Consider the following 25017-nt stretch of genomic DNA (forward strand, 5'->3'; position numbering starts at 1 on the left):
TACCTTTTCGCTTTTTATGGATTATGTAATGAGACAATCATTCGAATTGGTTTTTATTAAAACGTGTTACATAAAATATAATACAAAAAAAACACATCAAAATTCCAAGCCTTTGCCCAACCCAGCCCAATGATCGGGAACTTCCAAAAAATATCGATGCATGGCTTCAATGAACCTTTTCTGGTACTCTTCTGGAGAGACAATTGTTGGTAATTTCCCTTGCCCACCCAAAATCCCACTTTTTTTCACCATGGTTTCGAGCTTCTTATCCCACGTGAACGTTCGAATGTAATCTAAAGAATAGATTAGCGGATCTTTTGCAAAAAAAATTCTCACCTATTATTCCAAGAACCAACTCCCGGTTTTCAGAATCTAAACCCACCAACAACGAATAGTCCATCACTGACTGTGCTGATAAAAACTCGGTGTCATTCTGGATAGCAGCTGTGAGAACGGCCTTCGAGTGTGGTAAAATGTAAAGCGGAGCATCACAAGTCACTGAAAATCAACATTTGACAAAGAAGAAGCCTCAAAATAAATTACTTTTGAGAAGATTTTCGTCCAACAAAACAATTTCGCCTTCTTGATTATCGGGCACGACCAGTCTGTTCCTCATTGAACCCTTCAAATCGAATTTCTGCGACACTGTACGCTTGTAAAACAAATTCTCCATGACCAGTAGATTTGTTCTCAAAGTAACGTTTGAATTATTATTCTTGAAAATAATCTGATAGATTCCTATAATTTTGCCTAAAAGTGTCGGTTGTCCCGTCCCGTAACACTTTTGCATGTAATTAAAATAATTCGGTGCTGATTCTAAAAACAACTGGACTTCGGATTTGGACATTTCTTTCAACACGAAACGATCATCGGCTGTTTTAGCAAAATTCGAACCAGACTTTCCTCCTCTAGCATTCCATTGGACCGACCTAGCCAATGACCTAACATAACCCTCTTCACCAATAGGCAACACTAAACCCCTCAAACTCGCAAATTTTTCAGCGAAGTAAGTCCGACAGAAGAAATTACAATGTGTGTCTTGAAACTGCACTTCAATATGTAAATTTTTCGATTTTTCAGTCACTTCAATATTTTGTGGACTTTCCGATGCAGATACCGGCGAATTGAGATCGTTTTTGTTTCGTAGAAAACCTAAAAGGCCCGATGTTTCGTCGTTTTTATCCGTATTTGGGTTTTTGCGCTTTACTATGGGACTAGGAGTTTGTTCAGTGTTTGATTTTTTCGTCAAATCTTCAAACGATTTTTTATAATCGTACGAGTTCAAGGCGTAAGCTATTATCGAACTTGGTTCGGACTCGTAGACTATTATAGGAACCGAAACACCGGTCGGGAGCGTGTAGTGGTCTTGCGGATTGAACGGATTCTACAAAATGATACGAACGAAGCGGATGACAAAATTAATTAACAGTCTTTGACCAAATTATATTTGAACATTTGTTGAATTAAACCTACCGGAATTAGGGTGAGGGCACTTGATGAGGGCAAAAGTTGCGACAGTATATTCTTGACGGTTTTTTTGTCACTGTCTTTCTTACAATCGTTTTGTTCCTCATTGTGTGACATTACAGTACCATCTGATTGCGATCTATGGTGACATTTGGGTGATGAAGACATGCTCAATTCACTCTCGTCACTTTGATCCAAACTTTTGATTTTTTTCGTTATGGTAGCACTATTTGAAGTCTCACTGTGTGAAATATCTGTTTCTGATAGTGTTTTATTTTCGGGTATTGTCGGACTTTCGAGATCGCTGTACGAAGTTCGGTCTTTCTTTTTGTCGTCTCGTTTACGTGCACTTTCGGATAATCGCAAGTTCCAATTGTCTACAGTTTCAACAATCAGGCGTTTGATACGGATAAGTGAATCGGAGATTTTCCAATAAGCGATATGTAGTTTTTCGGGTGTTTCGTCAAATTGTTTATTTTCAATTGTCGGTGAGGTGAGTTTTAATTGCACTTCTTCGACTTTTTGCTTGAATTGGGTTTGTTCTTTTAGTAGTAATTGTTTTAAATTGCCTAGACCTTCAAGTTCGGCTGGAATACAAGACAGTTTTTCTAAAATGAGAGAGTAAATTTCGTGGCCTTTTTGCGCCATTGTGCGTATTTCGTCAATTAATTCGGTTTGCTGTTTTTCTATATCATACTGTATGTAGATCACAGGTGGAGGTAGAGAAATGTCCCACACTTGAATGGGTGTATACCTATAGAAAATAATCACAATAAATAAAAAATCGTATTTGTTTTTTCAATTTTACTTGAAAGACGCCACTGAATTTTTGTAGCCGAAATACTGGTAGTGATCATGATGCAAACTGTGACCACACGGTGTATTCCCTCTTCGACTATACAAACCACCGTAAAATTTTAACTCGAGATATTTGGCAAAAGAAAACGACCAAGTATCAGCCGACATGAGGACCACTGGTGATACACTTTGACACTTGGTGCACCAACTCCACATAACGATATTTTCTTCGGTGAATTCGTTATCGAAATTATTCAGAGAGATACTGACGCAGCCTGCATTGTGGACGAAACGTCGGATATGTTTAAACATTGGGGTACCACAAGGCTTTGACGGACAATTATAAGTTGAACGGAAACAATAACGCTCGAGAAAACAACCCAATGGAATGTCATTTGAGCCGTAAAAATTCATATTAACAATCCTACAAAACAAAAAACATTATATGTTTAGATTTTTTTGGGGTCCAGTGTAATACCTACCAAGGATTTACGCAAAATGCCGGTGAATTGGTCGACTCGTGACTAAAACTACAAAATAATACTGAAAGTCTTTGGTGATTGTTGATTTCAAGAACATCAAGTTTATTGTAATAGTTCTTGTCCTTGTTTTGTAAAATTTCCTCGTCGACTTGTACCGGGGGTTTACATAAAATTTCACGCTTTTCGTAACTGCCACCACAAGCGCGGAAATGAGCCAATAATGACTGAATCTCATTATTATCAACACTTGTTGTGATTTTTGTACGTAGAAATGGATGTAAGGGCTTGACCTATAAACGCAATAAAATACAACAATAAAAAAATTACTTTCCGACGTACAGATTTCTGCTCGTTCTCTTTCACATCCTCGCCGATATCCTTAATGATTTTGACCTTTGTCTGATTTGTGAATTGTTCACTGAAATAAATTTCCGTCGGAAAAAACTTCCTCAATTTACATTTTTTTCCAACTTCCGTCTCCAAATACGGCACCGAAAACATCAAATACGGTGAAATACACAAAATCGAATCATCTAAACTTTTGCGAAAATTATTCGAAAATGGCAATTCCGCAACCGCTAAGATTTCCTTTCCTTCGGTCATACTTTCAACAAATGATGACTGTAATGGATCTGTAAAATCCTCAACCATCTCACTATTCATCTTCTTCCCTCCACTGTCATACTTCACAACAGTTTGCAAACGTGGCGAACTCTCCTTACTACTATCCTCCAAAAATTCACAGTTTGGATTAGGCGGCTGCGCAAACTCATCCATCAAAAACGACTTCTCTAACCGCCAATTATAACTCGCAAATAAACAAAACGAAACAACTTTCTCCAATCGGGTGAGCTCCTGTCTAGACCCGCCCCTTAAAAGCACAGTCCCGCCTAAATGCACCATAGGCAAACCTTCGAAAAACATCAACGTTTTAGCTCCGCCTTTATCAACATTGTACGTTTTCAAATAGAATTTTTTACAAGTGCCAAGACGGGGGCGCCCAATATGGGCATCTACAGCCGTGACCAAGTCCGCCTCTGTGCAACGTGCCAATTGGTCTAAAACACTTTGTTTGACGTTGTGCACCAAGGTGATGCCGTGCTGACGTAATAGGTCTTGAGCCAATCGGGAGACGTTTCGATGAACGAGAACGATATCTGGTTGAAGGGCAACGATACGAGCAGCCACGTGACGTAAATATTCATGTTCTTGCATCAGGACCGGCTCTAGTGACATTAAACGGCCTTCTGTTCGTTGGTAAACAATGGAACATTGTAAAAGAAGGATTTTTGGATTGTCAATTTCGGTTAACATTCCTTTGTGGGCAACATTTTTCGTAAAAACAATCCCACTTATCAGTTTAGTGTCAGTTCGTGAACCACCTGATAATTTCTTAAATTTTATATAATGTCGAATATCTAAATCTTCAGCATCGTGGTTTTTGTCAGGTCGTATAACATTTATTATTTCGTTACAAAGTGGGATTATCACGTCAGCCCATGATAACAACAGACCATTAGACGCTAGTAATTGTTTCAATAAACCTTGTTCGTGTTGTTGGTACGCTTCCGTTAGGAGATTATAAGCCAATTTTTCGCCGTTTTCTTCGCGCAAATTTGACGCATTGTGCCAACCTATTGAGGATAAAATCACACATTGAATTTAAAAAATGAGACAATACCAGCTTCAGGAACAAATTCTCTTTGTTCAGATGTTCGAACAGTTGTAATATCCGTCTCACAACAACTCACATCACCAGAATCACCCGATTGGATGCTATAACTTGACGCTAGAGGGCGTGATAAATACACAGTGTTCGCTTCAACATTTAAATCCAACATGTACGAAGATGAAGAGGTCAAAGGGCCACGTTTTTTGACTGAGACTTGCTCGTTATCGGAATCTACAAAGCTAAAAGTAATTCTCTGCAAAAAAGTGTCTGAAATAGGTTTTTTTACCAGTGGTGCTTGATTCCTGTGGGATTTGTTGTACCCAAATTGGTTCTTCCTGATTCGGAACTTCAAAATAATTATGATTTAGAACTTCAGGTGTTACAAAAATGCCAGGTTTGTAGAGGGCGTAACCATCAACAAAAGAACAAGGATCTGAGACACATTCAATATAACCCCCTTCAAGTAATGCCTGACTTATTGCAGCTGCTTGAACTCGACTATTGGCTTTTTGTTGACAAATCAACCAATCGACTAATTCCGAACCCAAAAAACAATCGGTGTAAGTCCTCAAACGGTATCTATGCGTTCCTAAGGGAATCCCCGTTGTGGTTCGACAAATTTCCTCAAAGAGGGCGCGCAACGATACTGAGTTTTGTAACGCTTTGCATTTTTCTTCCGTGGTGAGGTACATACTAGACTGTCTGAAAATTAAAAATTAACACAAGGAAAATGACTACGGAGGACTAAAACTTGTAAAGCGCAGTTTTTTTACTTCATTGCTCGTATATAAGCCGTGTCACCTGATATTTTAGTCCTCCGACTGAGTAACAAATTTAAGGGGGACCACAGACTAAACACTAAAGTGACTGAAAATTTCCGAGGTAAAAGTACAAAGTAGGCAATACCCAGATGCGAATTTCTCCTCCTGATACCCCACGGAAATTTTCCGGCGTAAAATATTCCCAACTTCGACTGAATCCTTGTTCAAATTTTGTATGTTGTCTTGCACAGTTGGGGAGAGAACATCGTTGCCGAATTTGCTTTGTAAATTCTCTTGGAGGAGCTTTAAATCGGCAGTTAGGTCAGCCCCAACATCTGACGACTGTAGATATGATAACACCACTTTGCAGCAATATGTGCAAACCCTTAAATCACCAGTACATCCGAAAATTTTTCCCGGAATTTGTTGATTGCAACACTGTGAGCAAAAAATTTGGCCACAGACACGACAGTGATGTCGGCGTCTGAACGTAGTGAATTTTTCGCAACATTGGTAGCATTCTTTGCTCACAGAATCCGGCATCCAATATTGTTTCAGTTCGGTGTCTGAATAGTCTTGCAAGTTCTATAATGGAAACATTGTAATACAGAGAGTTAGTAGATGTGTGGTACAATACCGTGGTTTTTAATGCTAGTAAATTACTGATTCGTTTCAAAACATTGGGAAGGCTTCGCCCCTCGTTCACATCTACGTGAAAAGGGGTTGCAGACGAGTCTGACTCGATTGCCCATGTCGGTAGAGACTCCTGAGACACATTATCCGAATTCGGGGTTAAACCCGAGTTTTGTTCTTCCGAATTTGGGCCTTTATTAAATTTGAAAATCTTGGTAATGAACTGACCCACAGTTTGGGGCTTTTCTTCCGTTTGAATGGGCGCGAATTCAGTTAATTTCGTGGGGGATTGTAGATTCTTGTTCATCTTGGCCACAACACAACACTGATCACATTTTAACAACGATTAATTCATAAATATTACAATTTAAAGTCAGCTGACTTGTATTTACAACCTATAAATTACAACTGTCAAGTGTCATTTGTTACTTGTAACATAAAATCTGTGAATTGTCGGCTAAAGCTGATAAAAGTGTTGATAATGATAAGAAATTAAATAATAATCAGTGTTTGTGTGGTTTTTGTGCCAAATTGTTGTATTTTTATTGTGTCCTTGTGGTTTCGTCAAGGCCGTTATGCAAAATTGCCACAAGAGGCCGCTAGCATTGCCAGCACCACCAACCATTTTCCTACTTTTTCTTTTTCTAATTGTGCGTGTTAGACAAAGACAGGACGCATTAATTTGTTGGTAGTTTTGTTTGAAAGTGGGGCTTTGCGTCCCCCTTGAATCCGTCCTGCAAGTGTCAGTTTTGTTGTAGATGTGTCAGGTTGTGTTTTTATATTGTGTGTTATAAATAACCGAATCGTCAACAAAGTGATGTGTTTTCAGTGTCGTGTGAAACAAGTGTGTGAATAATGATTACGGTGACGATAGCACTTTGGAAAGAGCTAGCACCATGAAATTTCCAGCGGACCAGTCAAATCACGGATGTGCGTTTTCAGCACTTTGCGACGTTGCCACGTTTCTCACAAATTATAAGAAAATAAATTATTTACTCATTTTCTTTTAAAATTCAAGTGTATTGTTATTAAAAAAAATAAAGTAAATGCAATTTCAAACTTGTATCTTGTAAATAAGATAATTATTCGTTAATTTCTTCTTCAAAAACATTATTTGAAAAAAAAAGTTAATAGAACGACATACTAATTCAAACAGAGGGTTAGATGTCTTCCCAAACTTTTAGAGGGTTGAAATTTTCAAGAAAGGTAGAGTATTTAATGGGCTTTCATGTGGAATGGGTTAAATGCGTCGACAAAAAGAAATAGTACTAGAAAAAAATATTTAATATTATTAATAAAATGTTGACATATTTCAAACTAAGGGTTGGATGTCTTCCCAAACTTTTAGAGGGATGAAATTTTCAGGAAAGGTAGAGTATTTAATGGGCTTTCATGTGGAATGGGTTAAATGCGTCGACAAAAAAAATAGTACTAAAAAAAATATTTAATATTATTAATAAAAGGTTGACATATTTCAAACTAAGGGATGGATGTCTTCCCAAACTTTTAGAGGGATGAAATTTTCAGGAAAGGTAGAGTATTTAATGGGTTTTCATGTGGAATGGGTTAAATGCGTCGACAAAAAGAAATAGTACTAGAAAAAAATATTTAATATTATTAATAAAATGTTGACATATTTCAAACTAAGGGTTGGATGTCTTCCCAAACTTTTAGAGGGATGAAATTTTCAGGAAAGGTAGAGTATTTAATGGGCTTTCATGTGGAATGGGTTAAATGCGTCGACAAAAAAAATAGTACTAAAAAAAATATTTAATATTATTAATAAAAGGTTGACATATTTCAAACTAAGGGATGGATGTCTTCCCAAACTTTTAGAGGGATGAAATTTTCAGGAAAGGTAGAGTATTTAATGGGCTTTCATGTGGAATGGGTTAAATGCGTCGACAAAAAGAAATAGTACTAAAAAAAATATTTAATATTATTAATAAAAGGTTGACATATTTCAAACTAAGGGATGGATGTCTTCCCAAACTTTTAGAGGGATGAAATTTTCAGGAAAGGTAGAGTATTTAATGGGCTTTCATGTGGAATGGGTTAAATGCGTCGACAAAAAGAAATAGTACTAAAAAAATATTTAATATTATTAATAAAAGGTTGACATATTTCAAACTAAGGGATGGATGTCTTCCCAAACTTTTAGAGGGTTGAAATTTTCAGGAAAGGTAGAGTATTTAATGGGCTTTCATGTGGAATGGGTTAAATGCGTCGACAAAAAGAAATAGTACTAAAAAAAATATTTAATATTATTAATAAAATGTTGACATATTTCAAACTAAGGGTTGGATGTCTTCCCAAACTTTTAGAAGGTTGAAATTTTCAGGAAAGGTAGAGTATTTAATGGGCTTTCATGTGGAATGGGTTAAATGCGTCGACAAAAAGAAATAGTACTAGAAAAAAATATTTAATATTATTAATAAAATGTTGACATATTTCAAACTAAGGGTTGGATGTCTTCCCAAACTTTTACAGGGTTGAAATTTTCTCTTTCTTGGCAGCGATCTTGTGATAAGTATCTGGGTAATAATAATAAAATCACAATTCGTGCATTTTGATAAATTATAAATTTTTGAAGAACTGTTTTTCTCGTAGGTACCTTAAAACGAAAATTAGTTTATTAAAGTCGTGTTAATGAGCCCATCTTTACGAGATAAAAAGGTAAAAATGGTTTACCGATTATTTGGAAAACATTTATCTCGTAGATACCTTAAAACAAAAATTATTAGACAAATTGTTACACCTTTCTAGAGCTGCTGAATTCATCTTTGGAAAAGCTTAATATTTATTTCACAAAATAATGTGATAAATTTATGCAACAAAGCTATCTTTAATAGGTAATTTAAAAGTAATTTATACAGCGTGGTCCAGAACTCACTTCCCAGCGGAAATGTGCTGGTAGAAAAGCAATAGAGATGATAAAAATTCAAAAAAAGTAGGCCATTTATTTTTCATTTAAGTGATACAGAGGTTTCAAACTGACCAATCCCAGAAGCTCGCTTCCAGGTATAGGCAGGCATGTTACAAAGAACGAAAAATAATTCGAGTCCACACTTTTGTTATTCGTTCTACCTATTTTTGGAACAAGGCCTTCCGTGATTGATTACTTTCAAACGTTCTTTTCTGTCAAACGCAGAGAGTTAGTACTTTTTTGTAAAGGAACCTTAATTAGTTTTGTTCGAGTAATATTTACACAGTAAGAAAATACTAAAAATTAATTAATATTTAAGTAATATTAGTTACCTTATTTATGGAATGTCTTTAATAAATATTACTCGGTAAGCTCTCTCGCCGCGACAAGGCACTAATTCTGAGAGAGGAAACTTAAAATTAATTCTTATTTAAAAAAATATAAGCCATATCATGCAAGCACCGAACAAATAACTAAAAAATTGTGTAGTATTTCTAAAATTTCCAAAATTAAAATTACTAAAACAAATACATAATCTCCATTTTGCTCGTCCCCAGTTTTACTATCTGGAAATTTTAAAAATCTTGGATTTTATCTAATAAATAAGAACGAACGCCACTGTTACCTATGCAACATGCACTAATGCCCAAGCCTAGATAAACTAAAAATTACTGTGCTTCAACAATAAAAGCGGAGTAATACCGTATGATAGATTTAATTTCTAATAAACAGTGGCAATAGAAAACAAAAGTTTTAAAACTTTATAGCTTAGCTTCTAGCTAACACTTTTAACATTTGTTCTGTATGAAAATTATGAAATAATGAAGGCTTTACACTCAAATTTTGTAAGTAGTGTTCAGTTGTATCACAGATTCTTGTTATACACAAAAATCATGCTTTTGTGATGTAGTTCACCTCAAATTATGAACCTGCAACGTTGCCATTTTGGCAATAAGGTTTGTCCCCCCGTGTCCCACCGGTATAGGTAAACAAGTCAGTGTTTTCTCTACTACTTGTCACACAGTTTTAATAATTTTTTCAGTACGAACTATTTTCCTTTTGTCTGTTTTTTTCATTTTTGCCTCTCTGTGGTAAAAATAAATAAATAAATATGGGTATGGTGGTAATGTCATCACCCAAGTGTCAGAGTTTTCAGGTCGCATCGACAGCCTCTGACCAGACCTAACGGCCACTAATAGTGAACGGGACCGCGTCTTCTTCAAAAGACGAGTTAGTTGCGATGTTTTTGGCATGACATTATCCAGTCACCCTTCCAAGGAATGACCGGGGACAGTGTTGTTTAATTATGCAACTAACCCTTAGTGGCATTCAATGATAACTCCCTGTTGCAAAATTACGAAAATGCTAACATCGCATTTTACCGATTTTTTTTAATAAGGTTGATAAAATGTATTTTTTAGTTCTATATTTCTATAGTTTTGAAACAGAAAGTACATATTTCAAATCAGTGTAAAACAAGCTCAGCGCCACTTTTTGTGAATTAATGACAAATCTCATACAATTTATTAGACCAAAAATTGAAATTACACCCACGTTGTCATAATTTTTGTTTTCATAGCCACCACTTATTAAAAATTAGGTATAAGACAGGGTGATTCAAAAGTGCAGACACACTCTCGAATGGTGATAAACTGATAAAAGATGTTCAATTAAGCATAAAAATGAAGTCACTTTTTTTTCAAGCAACTTAATTTTTAATTAAAATTTTTTAATTTGTTTTCCTTAGCAACGGTATCGACTTTTGTTTCTTATGACGTTGAGTTTAATTTATTGTCGAATTTGCAAGTTTTTTAATTGTTTCGTACATCATAAGACATTAACTAGTGTTTTTTTTTCAACAGGTATCTGTTGCCAGAGGTGTCGTTTGTACTAACTAAAGTCAAAAAACATGATCTGAAACACCAAAAAATTAAAAGAAAAATTTAACTTTAAAGAACATTATCTTGTGAAAATAGGCTAATAGAATTTTTTGCCATAGGAACCTTCAATTCAGTTTGATGTCCTTTGACCTTTGACAGATGTCCTTTAACAGATTGTACGACACTTTTGAATCACCCGTATTGAATCATATGGTACAAAGAATAAAGAATAAAGAAATAAACTACAGGTTCTGATAATTTTGACAGGCAAAACATGTAAAATTTTCAGAAATATTAGAAGGAGCTAATCTTGGAGGTAGACAGTTTAGCATGATCCAGCGCTTACAGGAGTCGCACTCTACCCAATCTGTTGTCACATTTAAATTTAATTGCCCACAAATCAAACATCTATTTTCCATATCATCTGACATTTCTAATAACAAATTTCTTAAAATGATTCGAAATTCTTCTGGTTCATAACACGAATACAAATCTGGATTTTCCTCTTTTATAAATTTTTCTGCAAATAATAAAACATAAACACCGCAGTCGTAAGCATTTTTTTGAACAGGATGTTTAAAAATATTACATCTCCAATGCGTAAAAGAAAATCGCCTTGGTGCTCTAATTCCTAATAAAAATTTTTTTAAGTATGTTTCAGTTTGATTAAGGTTGCTTATTTTGAGTGGGTTAATGAAACTAAATGTTTTTTTATTAAAGTCTATTATCACAAAGCACCAATGGTTTTGATTTATTAACAAAGGCAACAACCAAATTCCTTCTAGTGTGTGAGTAAGTTTTGGACAAGTGTTTTCAAAAATTGATAATGTTTCATGCGTTGTGATGATACGAACAGTGTCTTTATGTTGATTTTTTGTATATAAAACATGAAGACTTATGTCCATAAGAAAATTTGATAGCCACATTTTTCTAAAATTTTTAAAATTTCCCAAAGTCTCGAAATCTTCAAGGTAAAGTTCTTTCATTGGATGAGCATTAGAATAATATCCTACAACGTAATTGACGCCTGAGTTTCCCAATGTATAATACCTGTCATCTCGAATTAAATTGTTATTATAAAAATCTACGTTTTTAATTTCTTTTACTTTGGAATTGAATTTTGAACGGGAAGGATGAATTTCGTTAATTGGTTTTTCAAAATATGACTTTTTCTTTTCGGATTTAATTTTTTTGTTCCAGTTTTCTTCTGATTCTAATCCTAAATCAATATTTTTTGTTTGTATCCGCTTTTTCTTTATGATAGCACATTGATTTTTATCTATATTAAGTGCACATTCTTTTGATTTACTCAAGACAACTTCTCGAACTACTCGAATAAATCTAGTACTTCGAAGTCTTAGTCCAGTTGGCTTCAAAATATTATTTTTCACCTGACAAAACCAATTTTCCACAGGCGCATTGCTAAATCTTCCAATACTATCACGATCACGTAAATTTGGATAAATATTTGACCAAAGAGGTAAAATTGGTAAATATTTTTTTAAAATGAGATCTAAAATCAGAGGATTGTAGAATATATTGATATTATCTGAATCTATTGCACTATTAATCATTTTCTTATCTTGTTCACATATTTTGAAAAAATGTCTATAAAACTTGCTTTTTTGATAAAGTGTATGGGGAATTTCGGTGTCCTCAGTTTCGGTTTCAGTTTCCTCATCTATGTCTTCTAGATCTTTACTATTATTTAATGTATCAAACATTTTGCTTATTACATTGCTTAATTTCCCATCGAGATCTAAAAATTCTTTTGAAGTAATTAAAACCATCTTTTTGAACCACTTCTCCACTTCAGGTAAAGATGTTTTCATAAAAACAGCTGCTATAGAATGTTTGAAAAATTTTTTTTGAGTTTTATTGCTACCGCAAATCTTGTTAATGTCATTTGTTATTAATTTCATAAAATGAGCGCAACATAATTTTAAAGTGATTTTTGGTCGAACAGTCGTTTCTGATGTTATATAATCGTATACAATATTTAAGTATACACTAATATCATCCATTTTATTCCACTGTGTGGTGATGGCGTTAATAAAAGCGAAACTAAAATCGGTAACCACATAAGAAAAAATGGACCATTTTAGCTGTTTACTTTTAACAATAAATGATTCAAAAGCCTGTAACCATGAACCAATAGAATAACCATCATGTTCGGAAGTTATCATTTCGAAAACAGGACAAACAAGTTCTTTATCTTTGATGTGTACCACTCCAGCGTAATAATAAACACGTTTTTTCGTCTCAGGGGGAGAATGGACGACACTTCCGGTTGCATCTAAATGTAAAACTATAAACCCATTATTTGTTTGAGACAGTGCATGTTTAATAACTTCTAACTGTTCAATACTAAATAAATACACTGTTAGGGGCTCAAAAACGCGATAAATATACTGGCGGTTTTCTCTCGACATTTTTATAAGATCGAAAAATTCGTCTGTATCTCTATCTAATTTAGAAAGAGTCTGTGACTTGATTTTTTTGTACACATGTTTGGATTTTATATTATCATAATTTCCTGCGCGAATTTGATCCGAGGGAACAAAATTTGTATCCCGAACTCGTGTCATGAATGGAGTCGATGTCTGCAATTTATTTCCTAATAGCTGTCTTTCAAAATTTCTCACAAAAGTTGTCCTTTTTTGGTTATCGTGCCGATAATTTAGTGTATTACTAAAAACGGTTCCAATAATATCATGTTTTTCTGGCGACAATTTAATGATAAACACTTTACAATTTTCATGTGCACAATATGCATAAATTGTAAATTTTTTTCCTTTCTTGTCTGATTGGTGTTTTTTAAAATTAAGAGGACAAATATTATTAACTGTTGCAAATTTCTTCCTCACAGTAATTTGATAGTTAATTAAAGAATTATTAAATTTAATGTCATTAAATTGTTCATAACTTAGTGAAAAAGTGCCTTCTTTAATATTACAATTTTTAAAAGACATTGGTTTTAAACGTTTTATTGATATATCATTTTGTGAATTTTCTGGCAAAAGAGTAAATTTTGATTTATTAGGTTGGTTATATAAATTTTTTATTGAATTTGGAACGTCATTCACTGAAAAATCGGTAATATGGAAATCATTGTAATTATCGAAAGAAGAAAACTGATTGGTGGATTCTGGTGAGTTAATTGAAAAATCATTTTTTTCAGTAGTGTAATGATTATCAAAAAAAACGGGACTATTAGAAATGATTTTGGATTCGACGATTTTTTTATGGAAAAACTGTTTTATGTTTCCTTCGTTCCGCGACAAAATTTTCTTAATACGATTTTTACAATCGTTTAACCTTCGTTTGCTAGGTTTAGAAAGGCGGAACATGTAAATAGAAGATTCATGAATAATCCGATCACTTAAAGGTAGATTTGCGATGTATGTAAGTGATGTATTAGGAGCCAAACTTTTGATAAAATCGGCTAATTCCTTGAAATCAAAATTCTTGGGCATTTTTTAAAGTAGACAACAAAAATAATAATAAAAAACTAAAAACTAAAAATTCTAAAACTAAAAAAACCCAAAAATTCAAAAACTAAAAAATCTAAAAATTCTAAAACTAACGACTATAAATGCTGAAAACAAAACCAATAAACTAAAAACAAAAGAAAAGATTCCGAAAAGCAAAAAGGTTCTTACAAAATTAATTCGCGCAAAAGCTCAGCAAAATACACCTGCTATCACCAAAGCCATGCAATAACTGCAAATTCAGATGAATCGAGAATCGGTATAACTCGTTATAGCAGACAGAGATAAGGTAGCAGACGATTACTCTAAATTCTAAGAAAATACCGCGTAGCCGGGAAGCCGGGATGATTCTAAGTAGACCAATAAAATGTTTTCCAAATAATCGGTATACCCTTTTTACCTTTTTATCTCGTAAAAATCGGCTCATTAACACGACTTCAATAAACTAATTTTCGTTTTAAGGTACCTACGAGAAAAGCAGTTCTTCAAAAATTTATAATTTATCAAAATGCACGAATTGTGATTTTATTATTATTACCCAGATACTTATCACAAGGTCGCTGCCAAGAAAGAGATAAGCATTATAATTATTATAAAAAATAATAATTACAAATACAGAATTTCGGACGAATTGTAATTTGATTGACATAAAAGTGCAAAACTGGCTTCAACTGGCTTTTTTATGTCTTACAAAATTAACTTTCCATTTTTGTCGACGCATTTAACCCATTCCACATGAAAGCCCATTAAATACTCTACCTTTCCTGAAAATTTCATCCCTCTAAAAGTTTGGGAAGACATCCAACCCTTAGTTTGAAATATGTCAACATTTTATTAATAATATTAAATATTTTTTTAGTACTATTTCTTTTTGTCGACGCATTTAACCCATTCCACATGAAAGCCCATTAAATACTCTACCTTTCCTTAAAATTTCATCCCTCTAAAAGTTTGGGAAGACATCCAACCCTTAGTTTGAAATATGTCAACATTTTATTAATAATATTAAATATTTTTTTCTAGTACTATTTCTTTTTGTCGACGCATTTAACCCATTCCACATGAAAGCCCATTAAATACTCTACCTTTCCTGAAAATTTCATCCCTCTAAAAGTTTGGGAAGACATCCAACCCTTAGTTTGAAATATGTCAACATTTTATTAATAATATTAAATATTTTTTTCTAGTACTATTTCTTTTTGTCGACGCATTTAACCCATTCCACATGAAAGCCCATTAAATACTCTACCTTTCCTGAAAATTTCAACCCTCTAAAAGTTTAAGAAGACATCTAACCCTTAGTTTGAAATATGTCAACATTTTATTAATAATATTAAATATTTTTTTTAGTACTATTTCTTTTTGTCGACGCATTTAACCCATTCCACATGAAAGCCCATTAAATACTCTACCTTTCCTGAAAATTTCAACCCTCTAAAAGTTTGGGAAGACATCCAACCCTTAGTTTGAAATATGTCAACATTTTATTAATAATATTAAATATTTTTTTCTAGTACTATTTCTTTTTGTCGACGCATTTAACCCATTCCACATGAAAGCCCATTAAATACCTACCTTTCTTGAAAATTTCAATCCTCTAAAAGTTTGGGAAGACATCTAACCCTCTGTTTGAATTAGTATGTCGTTCTATTAACTTTTTTTTTCAAATAATGTTTTTGAAGAAGAAATTAACGAATAATTATCTTATTTAGGTGGAATCTGCCCCCTAAATAATTGGGTAGCATGCCCTCCTCGTTTTTGTTTTGCCTTTATTAGGCGGTTTCACCTTTTTGTGTCAACTAGTAAACTATCTACATCCCCCATTGCTTTCAAAGATACAACAAGTTTGAAATTGCATTTACTTTATTTTTTTTAATAACAATACACTTGAATTTTAAAAGAAAATGAGTAAATAATTTATTTTCTTATAATTTGTGAGAAACGTAGCAACGTCGCAAAGTGCTGAAAACGCACATCCGTGATTTGACTGGTCCGCTGGAAATTTCATGGTGCTAGCTCTTTCCAAAGTGCTATCGTCACCGTAATTGAATAATGACCGATTTGATCGTTTCTCGTGGTGATACATTCCCGCGATCCTTTTTGGATACGTATCGTGCGAGCCGGACCAGTGAGCAGTTGTACAATGACTTAAAATCAAGCAAAAGCGACGAATTAGTTCTGCAAAATCCGGCCGACATTCCAATTGCACCGGAAATCCATCATGGGCATTCGGAGAATTTATTGGATGCATCTGGGTGTTTGTCTCCGACTGAGAATGACTTCTTGGAGTCGTCGGAGATGATCTTGAGGAGTAATAGAAGGAAGGTCAGGCCGGATTATGACAGGGTTGATCCAGAGGATAGTATCAGGGATATCGTCACAGGAAATGATTTCTACAGGTATTGTTTATTATGATTATTATACAATTAATCTTCGTCAGTCGTTGATGATGGCTTAATAATAAATCCGTGGTTGATTAATGTGGATTATGCAATTAACATGGTTTGTCTGTCTGTTGCATTCAGAATTTGATTAATTTTCAATACTGACAGGTGTCGAAACATCAAACTTTTCAAAAGTCTCAAAAAGAATACTTTTCACAACCAGTCATAAATAGAGTTTCCTTCCCTACACGACAAAAGCTTTAGAATTAGGGTGGTGCTGTGGTGTTGGCTTTTGTGATAAATATTGGACTAAATTTAATTAATTTAAGAACTAATTTTCTCAGAATATGTTGTTGCTACTTTAATCAACAATGAGCGTTTTTTTTGTATTTAAATCAGTTCTGTTATAAACAAATCTGGGACACGTAAAAATGTAAAAATAAATAATAGTTAATTTTTTACTATATCTCTAATACCTCCGAGGTTGACGAATACGCCTTGTAAATTTAAATTCAATTTGTTTTTTTCTTATGTTTGGAAAGTGAAATATTGATCGTAAACGGCGACAGATGTGCCTCAGATTTTGCTGGGATTTGTGGAAAAATAGTTCTATAAAATAAGGTCTAAAACATGAAATTATTACTTTTACAATCCTACATCTTTTTGTTCTGTTAGAGGTGAACTGAAGTTTCAAAGAATCATGAAAATTCCTTTGAAAGAAATATCTATGTCGGTTCCAGTTGATTAAACTTTGTAGATCGTCTTAAAAACTTGAAAACCTATTTCCAAGATTGATTAAAATCTATTACTGTCTGAGCTAGACAGTAAATTATACAGGAAAATGTTTTTCATATAAGTTATTATTATTATTATATCACTGAATATAAAACTTAAACAGTTGTAGAGAAATTATCTTTTTTATCAATTGTTATTCTTATCTTGTTTGCTGTCATTCTCCTTTTTTTCTCCAACTAAATTGATTCTCTGAAATTCGTTCAACCAGAGGTGTTTTAATTTCCTTATTAGATAACTTATCATCTTGTAACATTACATAATAAAACACCGTGTAATTTATCATCTTGACATGACAGTTTTTAGAACACGTACAAATTTTCTTAAAATACTCATCACTCAGTCAAGTATGGGTGATTTTAAACAGCTATAATCTTAGCATTTTGTAATTGATACTTAAGTCCGATTTGAAGATTTATACGACTTCCTTATAGCAAGTTCATCCGTCGGATGAAATTTCATTTCAGGGTGACCTTAATATGATTTTTGATTGAGAACAAAACATAGTCAATTTACACGTTCTCAAAGAGTTTTAAACAAATAAATAGTTATTGAACATTGAATGTTTGTATTCAAAACGTTAAACAAAAATCGGTTTCTGTATTTAAAAGGCTTACAATACCCTAATGATTCATTATTTCCTGTATATACTTGATCAAAGAGATATAATTATTGTTTCATTTTTATTTTTAATGTTGACATCCGTATACATTATTTTTCACACAGGTTTGTTCATGAGGAATGAAAACTTTCTGTTATTCCAGTTCCTCACGGTTTTTGGATTTTCAATTATTGATATTGCTTTTAATTATTTCAATTCATTTAATTCTTTAAGAAAATCCCATTACGTGCTTTTATCGCAACAAGTTTGAGGCACGGTGAGAGATTGTATTTAAAATATTAGGATAGAAATGACGACATGTCTTTCGAATGCATATGACGTAGGTTTGTATTTTTAGTGAAGAAAACCATTGATTTTGAAAGTTTTTTTTTTACAAAAAATGTTTATTAAATTCACCAGAGGAAGTGTTTTATTTCCAGATTCGTGCTTTTCAAAAAACACTATGATAAATACGTTCACTTGTCGCAAAAATACGAAGAAGCCAGAAACATTGCCTATTATCTTGAAGAGAAATACCACGAAGTCAAGGTAAGTCAGTTCTTCTAAAATATTCCAAGGTCATTGCAATTTTTTTTATTTTTTTTCCCTCAGATGGAAAGGGATGATCTCATTCAACAGAGAGACATGCTGAGCAAAAGACTGGAGTCGAACGAAAGTTTATTGAGGGAGAAAGAAGACGAAGTTTTTCTTCAATTCGAACGTGTGGTTTATTTGGAGGAACAGTGTGATAAGGTAGTATAGACATGAAGAATTATTTGTGCTCGAAGCACTTTTCCAATTAATTATTTAATAGTTGGCATTAGAATTTCAACATAATAGCAAACTTTCACTACTTGCCCATTATAAAGCGGATTTTTTAACGTTTTGATCGATCTCTTCCCGTGTCCAACGGATACTTCCTTATTGCGAATGACACGAACTTTGATCGAAACTTTCTTCGGTGTTGAAATGCGTGATTTTGCATTGACGTCAGGAATTTTTGTGTTCCTAACATTTTGTTCCATGACCTTGTGGCTCGAAACGAGTTTAAATACCTCCAGAAGATTTGTTTCGTAACGTCATTCGTAAACATTGCATTTACATAAATTCGCCTGAAGGATTTGTAGCTGAAATACTTGAAAAAGTTTTTGCATATTTATGAACGTTGTAATTAAATTTTCGATTTCGGCAAATTTGAAGAAGTTGGTGAAATTTCTTAATAGTGGTATTTGATTTTAATGAATACCTATTTTGGTAAAACCTCTCTGACACTTTCATTTTCGAGTTTAGTTTTGCAAATTATTTTTGTCTGCAGCTAAAAGCCGAAAAAGAAAAATTCCATCAACAAAAACTGGCAATCGAAAAGGAGAAAGAAGCCGCTTACAGATTAGTAAGTTGTTCGATTAATTACTCAAATGAATGAATTAATAATTATTTTTTTGAACAACAGCTGACAGAACAGGCCCGCGAATCGGAACATACACGTCGGAAACTGGAAAGGGCGCGTCAGGAAGTATTTCATCACATGACAAGAATGAAATACGAAAAAGAAAGCTTGGAACGAGAGGTAAAAGAATAATTAAATGATTTTTGTTAATTGGTTAATGCGTGCTTTCACTTGTCATCAGAACGATCAACTGAAAGAGGCCTTAGAAGCGGAACGTAAAGGTATGAGGAAGTATCTAAACCAGATGCATCAAAGGAAAAAACAAGTGGACAGTCTGGAAGGACAGGTAAAAAACACTCACACATCAATTTCACAATAATTATCCGACACGAGAATATGCAGTTACATAAACGCTGCGTTAATAAGGGCAAGGCTCGAAGCAGGTCACACTATTAAGATGCGATTCTTTGCTTTCACCGAATTGTTCTATGAAACATTTCTGGGGCATTTCTGTTTTGGTAATCTGTTACATCCTGAATTTTTTTTTACTATAAATGAAAAGTTTTCGGCGTAGCGTGACTCCCGGTTTTTGCTACTGTGGTTTAATCAAGATTGTTCATTCGTTTCTCATCATCCGGACATCACATAAATATTTTTGTACTGTTTTTTTGTAAATTGAATTTTATCGATTTGAGTCTGAAATTGTGATATAAGCCACGTATCGATTTTAAATTTAAGAAATATTTTCGCCTGTTTGCAACACTTCAACCTCATAAGCATGACAGATATTTGGCGAAAGAAAATTGTTGGTTGTTTTTCATTGAAATTTCAACTTACGCTGTCATGTCAATGCTATGCTGGAGGAATAATTCTTTATATATAATTTAAAGAACCAACATTTTATCGATAATTAAAATGTTGTTATGAGTTAGTAAGCTCGCTACTTTGCATTTAGGTATAATAAAAAATAACTATTTTTACAAATAAATTAGTGAATTCAAATCGTTCAAAAAAATAGTAGTTACGAAGCAGACTTGACACTTAAAAAATATAAAGAAAGAAATTACAAAATTCACCAACGTTGATTTAATAATGATTTTAGAAATTAAAAAAAAACAACTAATGAATTCGGAAAAATGTGAAAATAGTCCACTAATCACAAGAAAATCTCAAGAATTTTTTTCTTGTTTTTGAGGATATTAATTCGCTGATTTGTTACCTGAGTCACCAGACGCCTTTTGTCATTTTTAATTTCTCATTATCATTACTCATCTGTGAACCAGGTTAAAATTCAAAGTCGGTGCTAGAATTGAAATTGGATTGTTAACATTGTTTTCCACACTAGGGGGCCGTTATGTCGTGAATATTAAAACAATGTGTGGTTGCGTTCTGTGATAGACAACGTTTGAATAATGTATGTATAGTTTAAAAATTTGAGATGTTAGATTTCAATCGAAACAAAATGGTGTGACCTACAAAACAGTCGTGATCACTTTAGTCAGCGTTTAGTTTTTTTTTACTATAAATAATGTAAAAAAGTGTGTCAGCTAGCCAATTTTTTCTCCCATTTATTTATTCCGTCTTTCACCTTATTTCCAAGCCACCCACACCAGTTTCCACTTCTCATCGACCTTGCGCGTAAATGAATAATGATCACCGGCATAAACATGCAATTATCTAAAAAAAAATTCCACACAGCTTACGGATCGTCAGAACACACCGTTGGCTTCGCAATACCAAAAGGCCCTTCAACATCTTGCCACTTGTAAGAAATGCTCGGTCTGTTCGTACGCCAAAACGGCCTACAGGAAGAACAGTCGCAAATACGAGTAATAAATAATTTTGCGAATTGAGTCGATTTTTACAAACGAATTTTACAGTCGTAAACTTTTGGGTTGTCTCCAAACACCGTTTATGGAAATGCGCAATATGATCAAACCGCCTCCTTCACCCATTCATGGTGAAGGCGAAAGTCTTTCTGAGTGGTTTTGCCACCTTAATACACCCAATCCTAGCGAATGTTCCTCGTTGAGTGTCCCTTTTGCTGAACTGGCCATTACCTATATGGACGATACTTCAGATACTTCATCACACTGTCTCAGAGATCATGACGTGGACGATTCGTCGAGTCAAGCGGCTTGTAATAGCGGCAAAGGTAAATAAAATTAATAACTAATTTCAAGATCGATAAAGCAAATATTTATTGAAACAAATATAATGAAATAGTGAGCTGTGAAGTTGACATTTCAAATGTCATTTCCATTGTCAAAGTGACAGTTTTGATCACAGCCGCCTTAGTGGTGTGCCGAGTAATAAAAAAAAATTTGCAGGTTTCGGGAGCGATTCAGGTTTTTCGTCCGACATTTGCGGCGATTTTAAGAGTAACGCAACAACGCCAAAAGAGAAGTTTAGTCCGAACGGAACTTTGGATGAAGCGGACTGTGCCAAATTAACTCGTACAAGATGGACCGCTTCATTTAGGAAGCTAATCAATCGTATTAGAAAGTAGACTGATGAAGAAAAATAAAAGCACAAATTGAAAACAATAGTAGGTGTTAACGGTTTATAAGACTTGATAGATCGAATATCAAATGTTTTTTCGAAATTTATTAAATCACGTTTTGTGTCTAATTAAATACGACGTATCTCCTGTTTTTTCATGTAACAGGTTTTTTCGTAGGGGAATTATATAATACTCCGCCCGTAGGCACCAACATTTTATAGTTAATGTTAAAAGTGAATGTTAAAAATATATACAAAGTGAAACACCTATTTCTACTTTGTTAGACGATGAAATCATTTTACAAATTTGTTGAAATCAATTTGAGTATTGAGTGCTATTTTAAAGTATTTACAAGTTTGTTCTTGCCTTCTAAATGTTTTAAGTGCCGTCCAAGTATTTTTTAAAGCTGTTTATGATTTTTAAGTATTACTTTTTTCATTTATTTAATTGGTGGCAGTCTTAGTTTTAATGACTATTTATTTCAACCATTCCAATATTACGATTACATAAGTAGAAATTCATTAAGTGTGAACACATAATTGCATCTAACGTTTTTCAGGTGCAGATTGGCAGCATTTGTGATAAAATAAAACAATTTTTGTCTGAAAAATAAACCTTTTAATTCTCCGTCCCTAAACCAGAATTTTAACAGGCCATGGTACAAAATTATAAAGCCGTGTAACTTGATGCGCATGCGCCAATTTTGACATTTGTGCTAGGTGTAATTTTGCAAACTTTCTCAATTTTCCTACTTTACAAATACCAAAAACTTTGCAAAAATGTCAGCGTGGCGTGCAGCTGGTCTCAAGTAAGTATTTGTAACGTTTTTGCAAAAGTTTCGCCGCCGATATTTCATAAGTTGTAAAAGTGAGGTTATGTCGTTTAGGGCCCTTGTTACATAATTATTTTTCAGTTACATTAACTTTTCAAACATCGCTGCTAGATTATTGAGAAGAGCCTTGAAGCCCGAATTTCGGGCCGAAGCTGCCAAACGGGACGAATCCCACATTAGGATCACCAAATGGGCGGATGGCAAACCCATCAGTGAGTATTTTATTTTTTTAAGAAGCGACAAATTTTATTAATTTAAATCGCCGTTTATTTAGATGCACGCGAGTAAATGCGTAAGTGATGTGTGGTTTTCAAAGACTAACTGGTTTTATGAGTTAATATTTAACATTTGTTTTTAATTTATTAACAGTTTACGAAATAATATTAATACGCAATTTGCATTTCAGGACAGGAATCCTCAGCTTAAGCTAATTGGAAGGGGATGCTTTAATTGTTAGAAAAAGAGATGTAAAGTTTTTCCGTCATTTATTAATTAATATAAAACATTAATAGATTATTGTCATTGTTTTGACACCTTCAACAATCACCCCCTATCCTTATTTCCAAACTTGTTAGATTTATGAATTTTTGGGAAGTCCATTTTCGCCCAATAAATGCTCAGACGCCTCTGACAAAATTTGAGGCCCCTCACCGATTTTTGTATGAATTAAATATCTGAGTTTATTTGGTGTTTGTGTTTGTATTTTTAATGTTTCTCTTAAATTATTGGAATTTTTCAATTTAACTGGAAGCCCTCGAATAAATTCACTCGGGTTTGTATTACTTGGAAAAATGTCATTAATTAACGACGCCACTTCATCAACATCATTTTGTAACAAATATAAACAGGCGTTAGGACCCGCATCAAACGTATAAGCGACCTGAAAAACAAGCATTAAAAAAAATTACACAACTTATTGTGTAAAAGTTACTTTAGTGGCCCCTTGATAGTCATTATAGGCATGCACCAACTCAATTATCATCCTTGACACATCATTCATGTAAAAACAAGGCGGATAAGTATCTAAACAAATCGCATGAAATTGATTCGAATCTTGCATTGTAATTTTTGCAAAAGCTTCAAAATTTTTCAATTTGATCGCTTTAATAATTTCATCCACTCGACCAGGAACAATTTTCTCAGCTCTGTGTTTCAATAACTCGGAAGTGAGAACACTCTGTTTCATGCCACTAGTTGAGCTGTATTTTTTTTGGTCGTCACTGACCACCAGTATTAAAACGCGCATTTCTGGCCAATGTGATGCCGATGCGATTTGACATGCTATTGAGTCTTCGCCCCCTGGTTTAGCCCCCTTGTTCCATCTGACAAATCCGCCGTAAATGCTGCGACAAGCACTTCCTGAGCCTCTGCGTGCGATAGCTGAAATGTCGCCCTCAACATTGTACAAAGCTGAAAGTGTTGAAACCAAAGCTGCATAACCGGCTGCAGATGAGGCCAAACCAGCGGCTGTAGGAAAATTATTTTCGGAACAAATGTGAAGTTTCCAGTTGAGTAAATCACCACATTTAGGATTTGCGCGTTTACGTACTAGAATTGTTTTATTTTTGGATGTAATTTGCATTGCGTGAAAAGGATACTCACTTTCGGTTAAACAATTGTTTAACCTTTCGTTGTTAAAATCTGACTCTTTGCCGTTTAGCCAAAAGCGATGCGTTGGGAATGTAGGGCTGGCCATTATTGTTGTCTTAGCGCACATCTATTTTTTTTTTTTATTAATTTGTTACATTTTTTAACACTACTTACAAAATCTGTCGAGAGGGTACAACTTAATGAGTCGTTTATTGGTAGAATTAGGTCTTCGTCTCGTTTGCCCCCTAAAATTTTAAATTCAAATCATACATACAGTATTTTTTATTATGGTTTAAAGAGCTTACAGTATTTGACGACAGCAATATTTACAGGTGCTATTCCGGTAACAGTCTTCATTCTGGGACTAAAAAACAATTTAAATATTTAAAATTAAATTTAATTAGCACTTTTAATTACAATAATTGATTTTTTCGATAGAACTACTGAACTCTTTAGCATCACACTTTACCGTTAAATAAATAATCAAAAGTAGCACACTTCTAGCATTAGAACCATCAAAACTGTTATAAACTTCTTATAAACGCTTCCGGAAGTACCCGTTGTACATACCAGCAGTACCGCAAAATGATGAGTAAAATTTGTAAATCAGCTGGTTAGTTCTTTATTATTGGTTGCCTATATCAAACCCTAACTTTGACGGTCATAGTCGTCTCGCAGACGTCTCGTCAGTAGCATTGCAAAGGATGTTTGAACGCAATTATTTTTTATTATTACAATACACAAATACATAATAATTAAATTAATGGCTTTTGTGTTGTGTACACATTTTAAGAAATAAATTGCACCCACATCATTCG

General features: G+C 33.8%; 4 protein-coding genes across 8 annotated transcripts; 2 read left to right on the forward strand and 2 right to left on the reverse strand.

Annotated features, from left to right (window-relative positions):
- Positions 1-39: 39 nt before the first annotated feature.
- Positions 40-6268, reverse strand: fab1 (fab1 kinase). Its single transcript, XM_965205.4, has 11 exons — positions 5818-6268; positions 5326-5765; positions 4706-5121; positions 4429-4650; positions 3087-4381; positions 2748-3037; positions 2276-2689; positions 1474-2221; positions 544-1384; positions 337-498; positions 40-293 (listed from the first exon to the last, which is right to left on the reverse strand). The coding sequence occupies exons 1-11, from the start codon at positions 6118-6120 to the stop codon at positions 97-99; spliced, it is 5328 nt and encodes a 1775-aa protein (XP_970298.1). The 5' UTR covers positions 6121-6268; the 3' UTR covers positions 40-96.
- A 165-nt stretch (positions 6269-6433) lies between these two features.
- LOC103312208 (uncharacterized) lies at positions 6434-22391 on the forward strand. 2 transcript variants are annotated; one of them, XM_008192278.3, is made up of 10 exons: positions 6434-6662; positions 16157-16509; positions 18328-18436; positions 18500-18640; positions 19203-19277; positions 19338-19454; positions 19516-19620; positions 20973-21103; positions 21155-21429; positions 21605-22391. In XM_008192278.3, the coding sequence occupies exons 2-10, from the start codon at positions 16163-16165 to the stop codon at positions 21781-21783; spliced, it is 1479 nt and encodes a 492-aa protein (XP_008190500.1). In that variant the 5' UTR covers positions 6434-6662; positions 16157-16162; the 3' UTR covers positions 21784-22391. The 2 variants fall into 2 exon arrangements, with proteins under 2 accessions (XP_008190500.1, XP_064212774.1); XM_064356704.1 differs by lacking the exon at positions 6434-6662 and having other exon boundaries at positions 16139-16509; positions 21605-21822; positions 22337-22391.
- Positions 22392-22434: 43 nt separating this feature from the next.
- On the forward strand, positions 22435-23126 carry sun (stunted). Of its 2 annotated transcripts, XM_015977464.2 has the most exons (4): positions 22435-22585; positions 22691-22821; positions 22884-22901; positions 23016-23123. In XM_015977464.2, the coding sequence occupies exons 1-3, from the start codon at positions 22557-22559 to the stop codon at positions 22895-22897; spliced, it is 174 nt and encodes a 57-aa protein (XP_015832950.1). In that variant the 5' UTR covers positions 22435-22556; the 3' UTR covers positions 22898-22901; positions 23016-23123. The 2 variants fall into 2 exon arrangements, with proteins under 2 accessions (XP_015832950.1, NP_001164282.1); NM_001170811.1 differs by lacking the exon at positions 22884-22901 and having other exon boundaries at positions 22557-22585; positions 23016-23126.
- Positions 23078-24820, reverse strand: Mvd (Mevalonate diphosphate decarboxylase). Of its 3 annotated transcripts, XM_965015.4 has the most exons (6): positions 24669-24820; positions 24505-24563; positions 24374-24444; positions 24212-24326; positions 23541-24157; positions 23078-23489 (listed from the first exon to the last, which is right to left on the reverse strand). In XM_965015.4, exons 2-6 carry the CDS (start codon positions 24554-24556, stop codon positions 23187-23189), a joined length of 1158 nt encoding a protein of 385 aa, XP_970108.1. In that variant the 5' UTR covers positions 24557-24563; positions 24669-24820; the 3' UTR covers positions 23078-23186. The 3 variants fall into 3 exon arrangements, with proteins under 3 accessions (XP_970108.1, XP_008190498.1, XP_008190499.1); XM_008192276.3 differs by having other exon boundaries at positions 23541-24326; XM_008192277.3 differs by having other exon boundaries at positions 23541-24326; positions 24617-24814.
- Between the last annotated feature and the right edge of the window lie 197 nt (positions 24821-25017).

The sequence above is a fragment of the Tribolium castaneum genome, chromosome 1, assembly GCF_031307605.1.
Source record: "Tribolium castaneum strain GA2 chromosome 1, icTriCast1.1, whole genome shotgun sequence".
NCBI classification, from domain to species: domain Eukaryota; kingdom Metazoa; phylum Arthropoda; class Insecta; order Coleoptera; family Tenebrionidae; genus Tribolium; species Tribolium castaneum.

What these genes read in the sequence shown, in the direction of transcription:
- LOC103312208 (XM_008192278.3), top strand. Translation starts at nt 16,163, where the DNA reads ATGACCGATTTGATCGTTTCTCGTGGTGATACATTCCCGCGATCCTTT. An exon ending in AAGAAAGCTTGGAACGAGAG is followed by an intron (nt 19,455 to 19,515) that starts GTAAAAGAATAA and finishes ACTTGTCATCAG; the next exon opens with AACGATCAACTGAAAGAGGC. An exon ending in TGGACAGTCTGGAAGGACAG is followed by an intron (nt 19,621 to 20,972) that starts GTAAAAAACACT and finishes AATTCCACACAG; the next exon opens with CTTACGGATCGTCAGAACAC.
- Mvd (XM_008192276.3), bottom strand. Translation starts at nt 24,556, where the DNA reads ATGAAGACTGTTACCGGAATAGCACCTGTAAATATTGCTGTCGTCAAA. An exon ending in GTACCCTCTCGACAGATTTT is followed by an intron (nt 24,327 to 24,373) that starts GTAAGTAGTGTT and finishes AAAAAAAAATAG; the next exon opens with ATGTGCGCTAAGACAACAAT. An exon ending in ACTATCAAGGGGCCACTAAA is followed by an intron (nt 23,490 to 23,540) that starts GTAACTTTTACA and finishes CTTGTTTTTCAG; the next exon opens with GTCGCTTATACGTTTGATGC.
- fab1 (XM_965205.4), bottom strand. Translation starts at nt 6,120, where the DNA reads ATGAACAAGAATCTACAATCCCCCACGAAATTAACTGAATTCGCGCCC. An exon ending in TACTAGCATTAAAAACCACG is followed by an intron (nt 5,766 to 5,817) that starts GTATTGTACCAC and finishes TTTCCATTATAG; the next exon opens with AACTTGCAAGACTATTCAGA. An exon ending in GTTGGTTCTTGGAATAATAG is followed by an intron (nt 294 to 336) that starts GTGAGAATTTTT and finishes TCTATTCTTTAG; the next exon opens with ATTACATTCGAACGTTCACG.
- sun (NM_001170811.1), top strand. Translation starts at nt 22,557, where the DNA reads ATGTCAGCGTGGCGTGCAGCTGGTCTCAA. An exon ending in TGGCGTGCAGCTGGTCTCAA is followed by an intron (nt 22,586 to 22,690) that starts GTAAGTATTTGT and finishes ATTATTTTTCAG; the next exon opens with TTACATTAACTTTTCAAACA. An exon ending in GGCGGATGGCAAACCCATCA is followed by an intron (nt 22,822 to 23,015) that starts GTGAGTATTTTA and finishes TTTGCATTTCAG; the next exon opens with GACAGGAATCCTCAGCTTAA.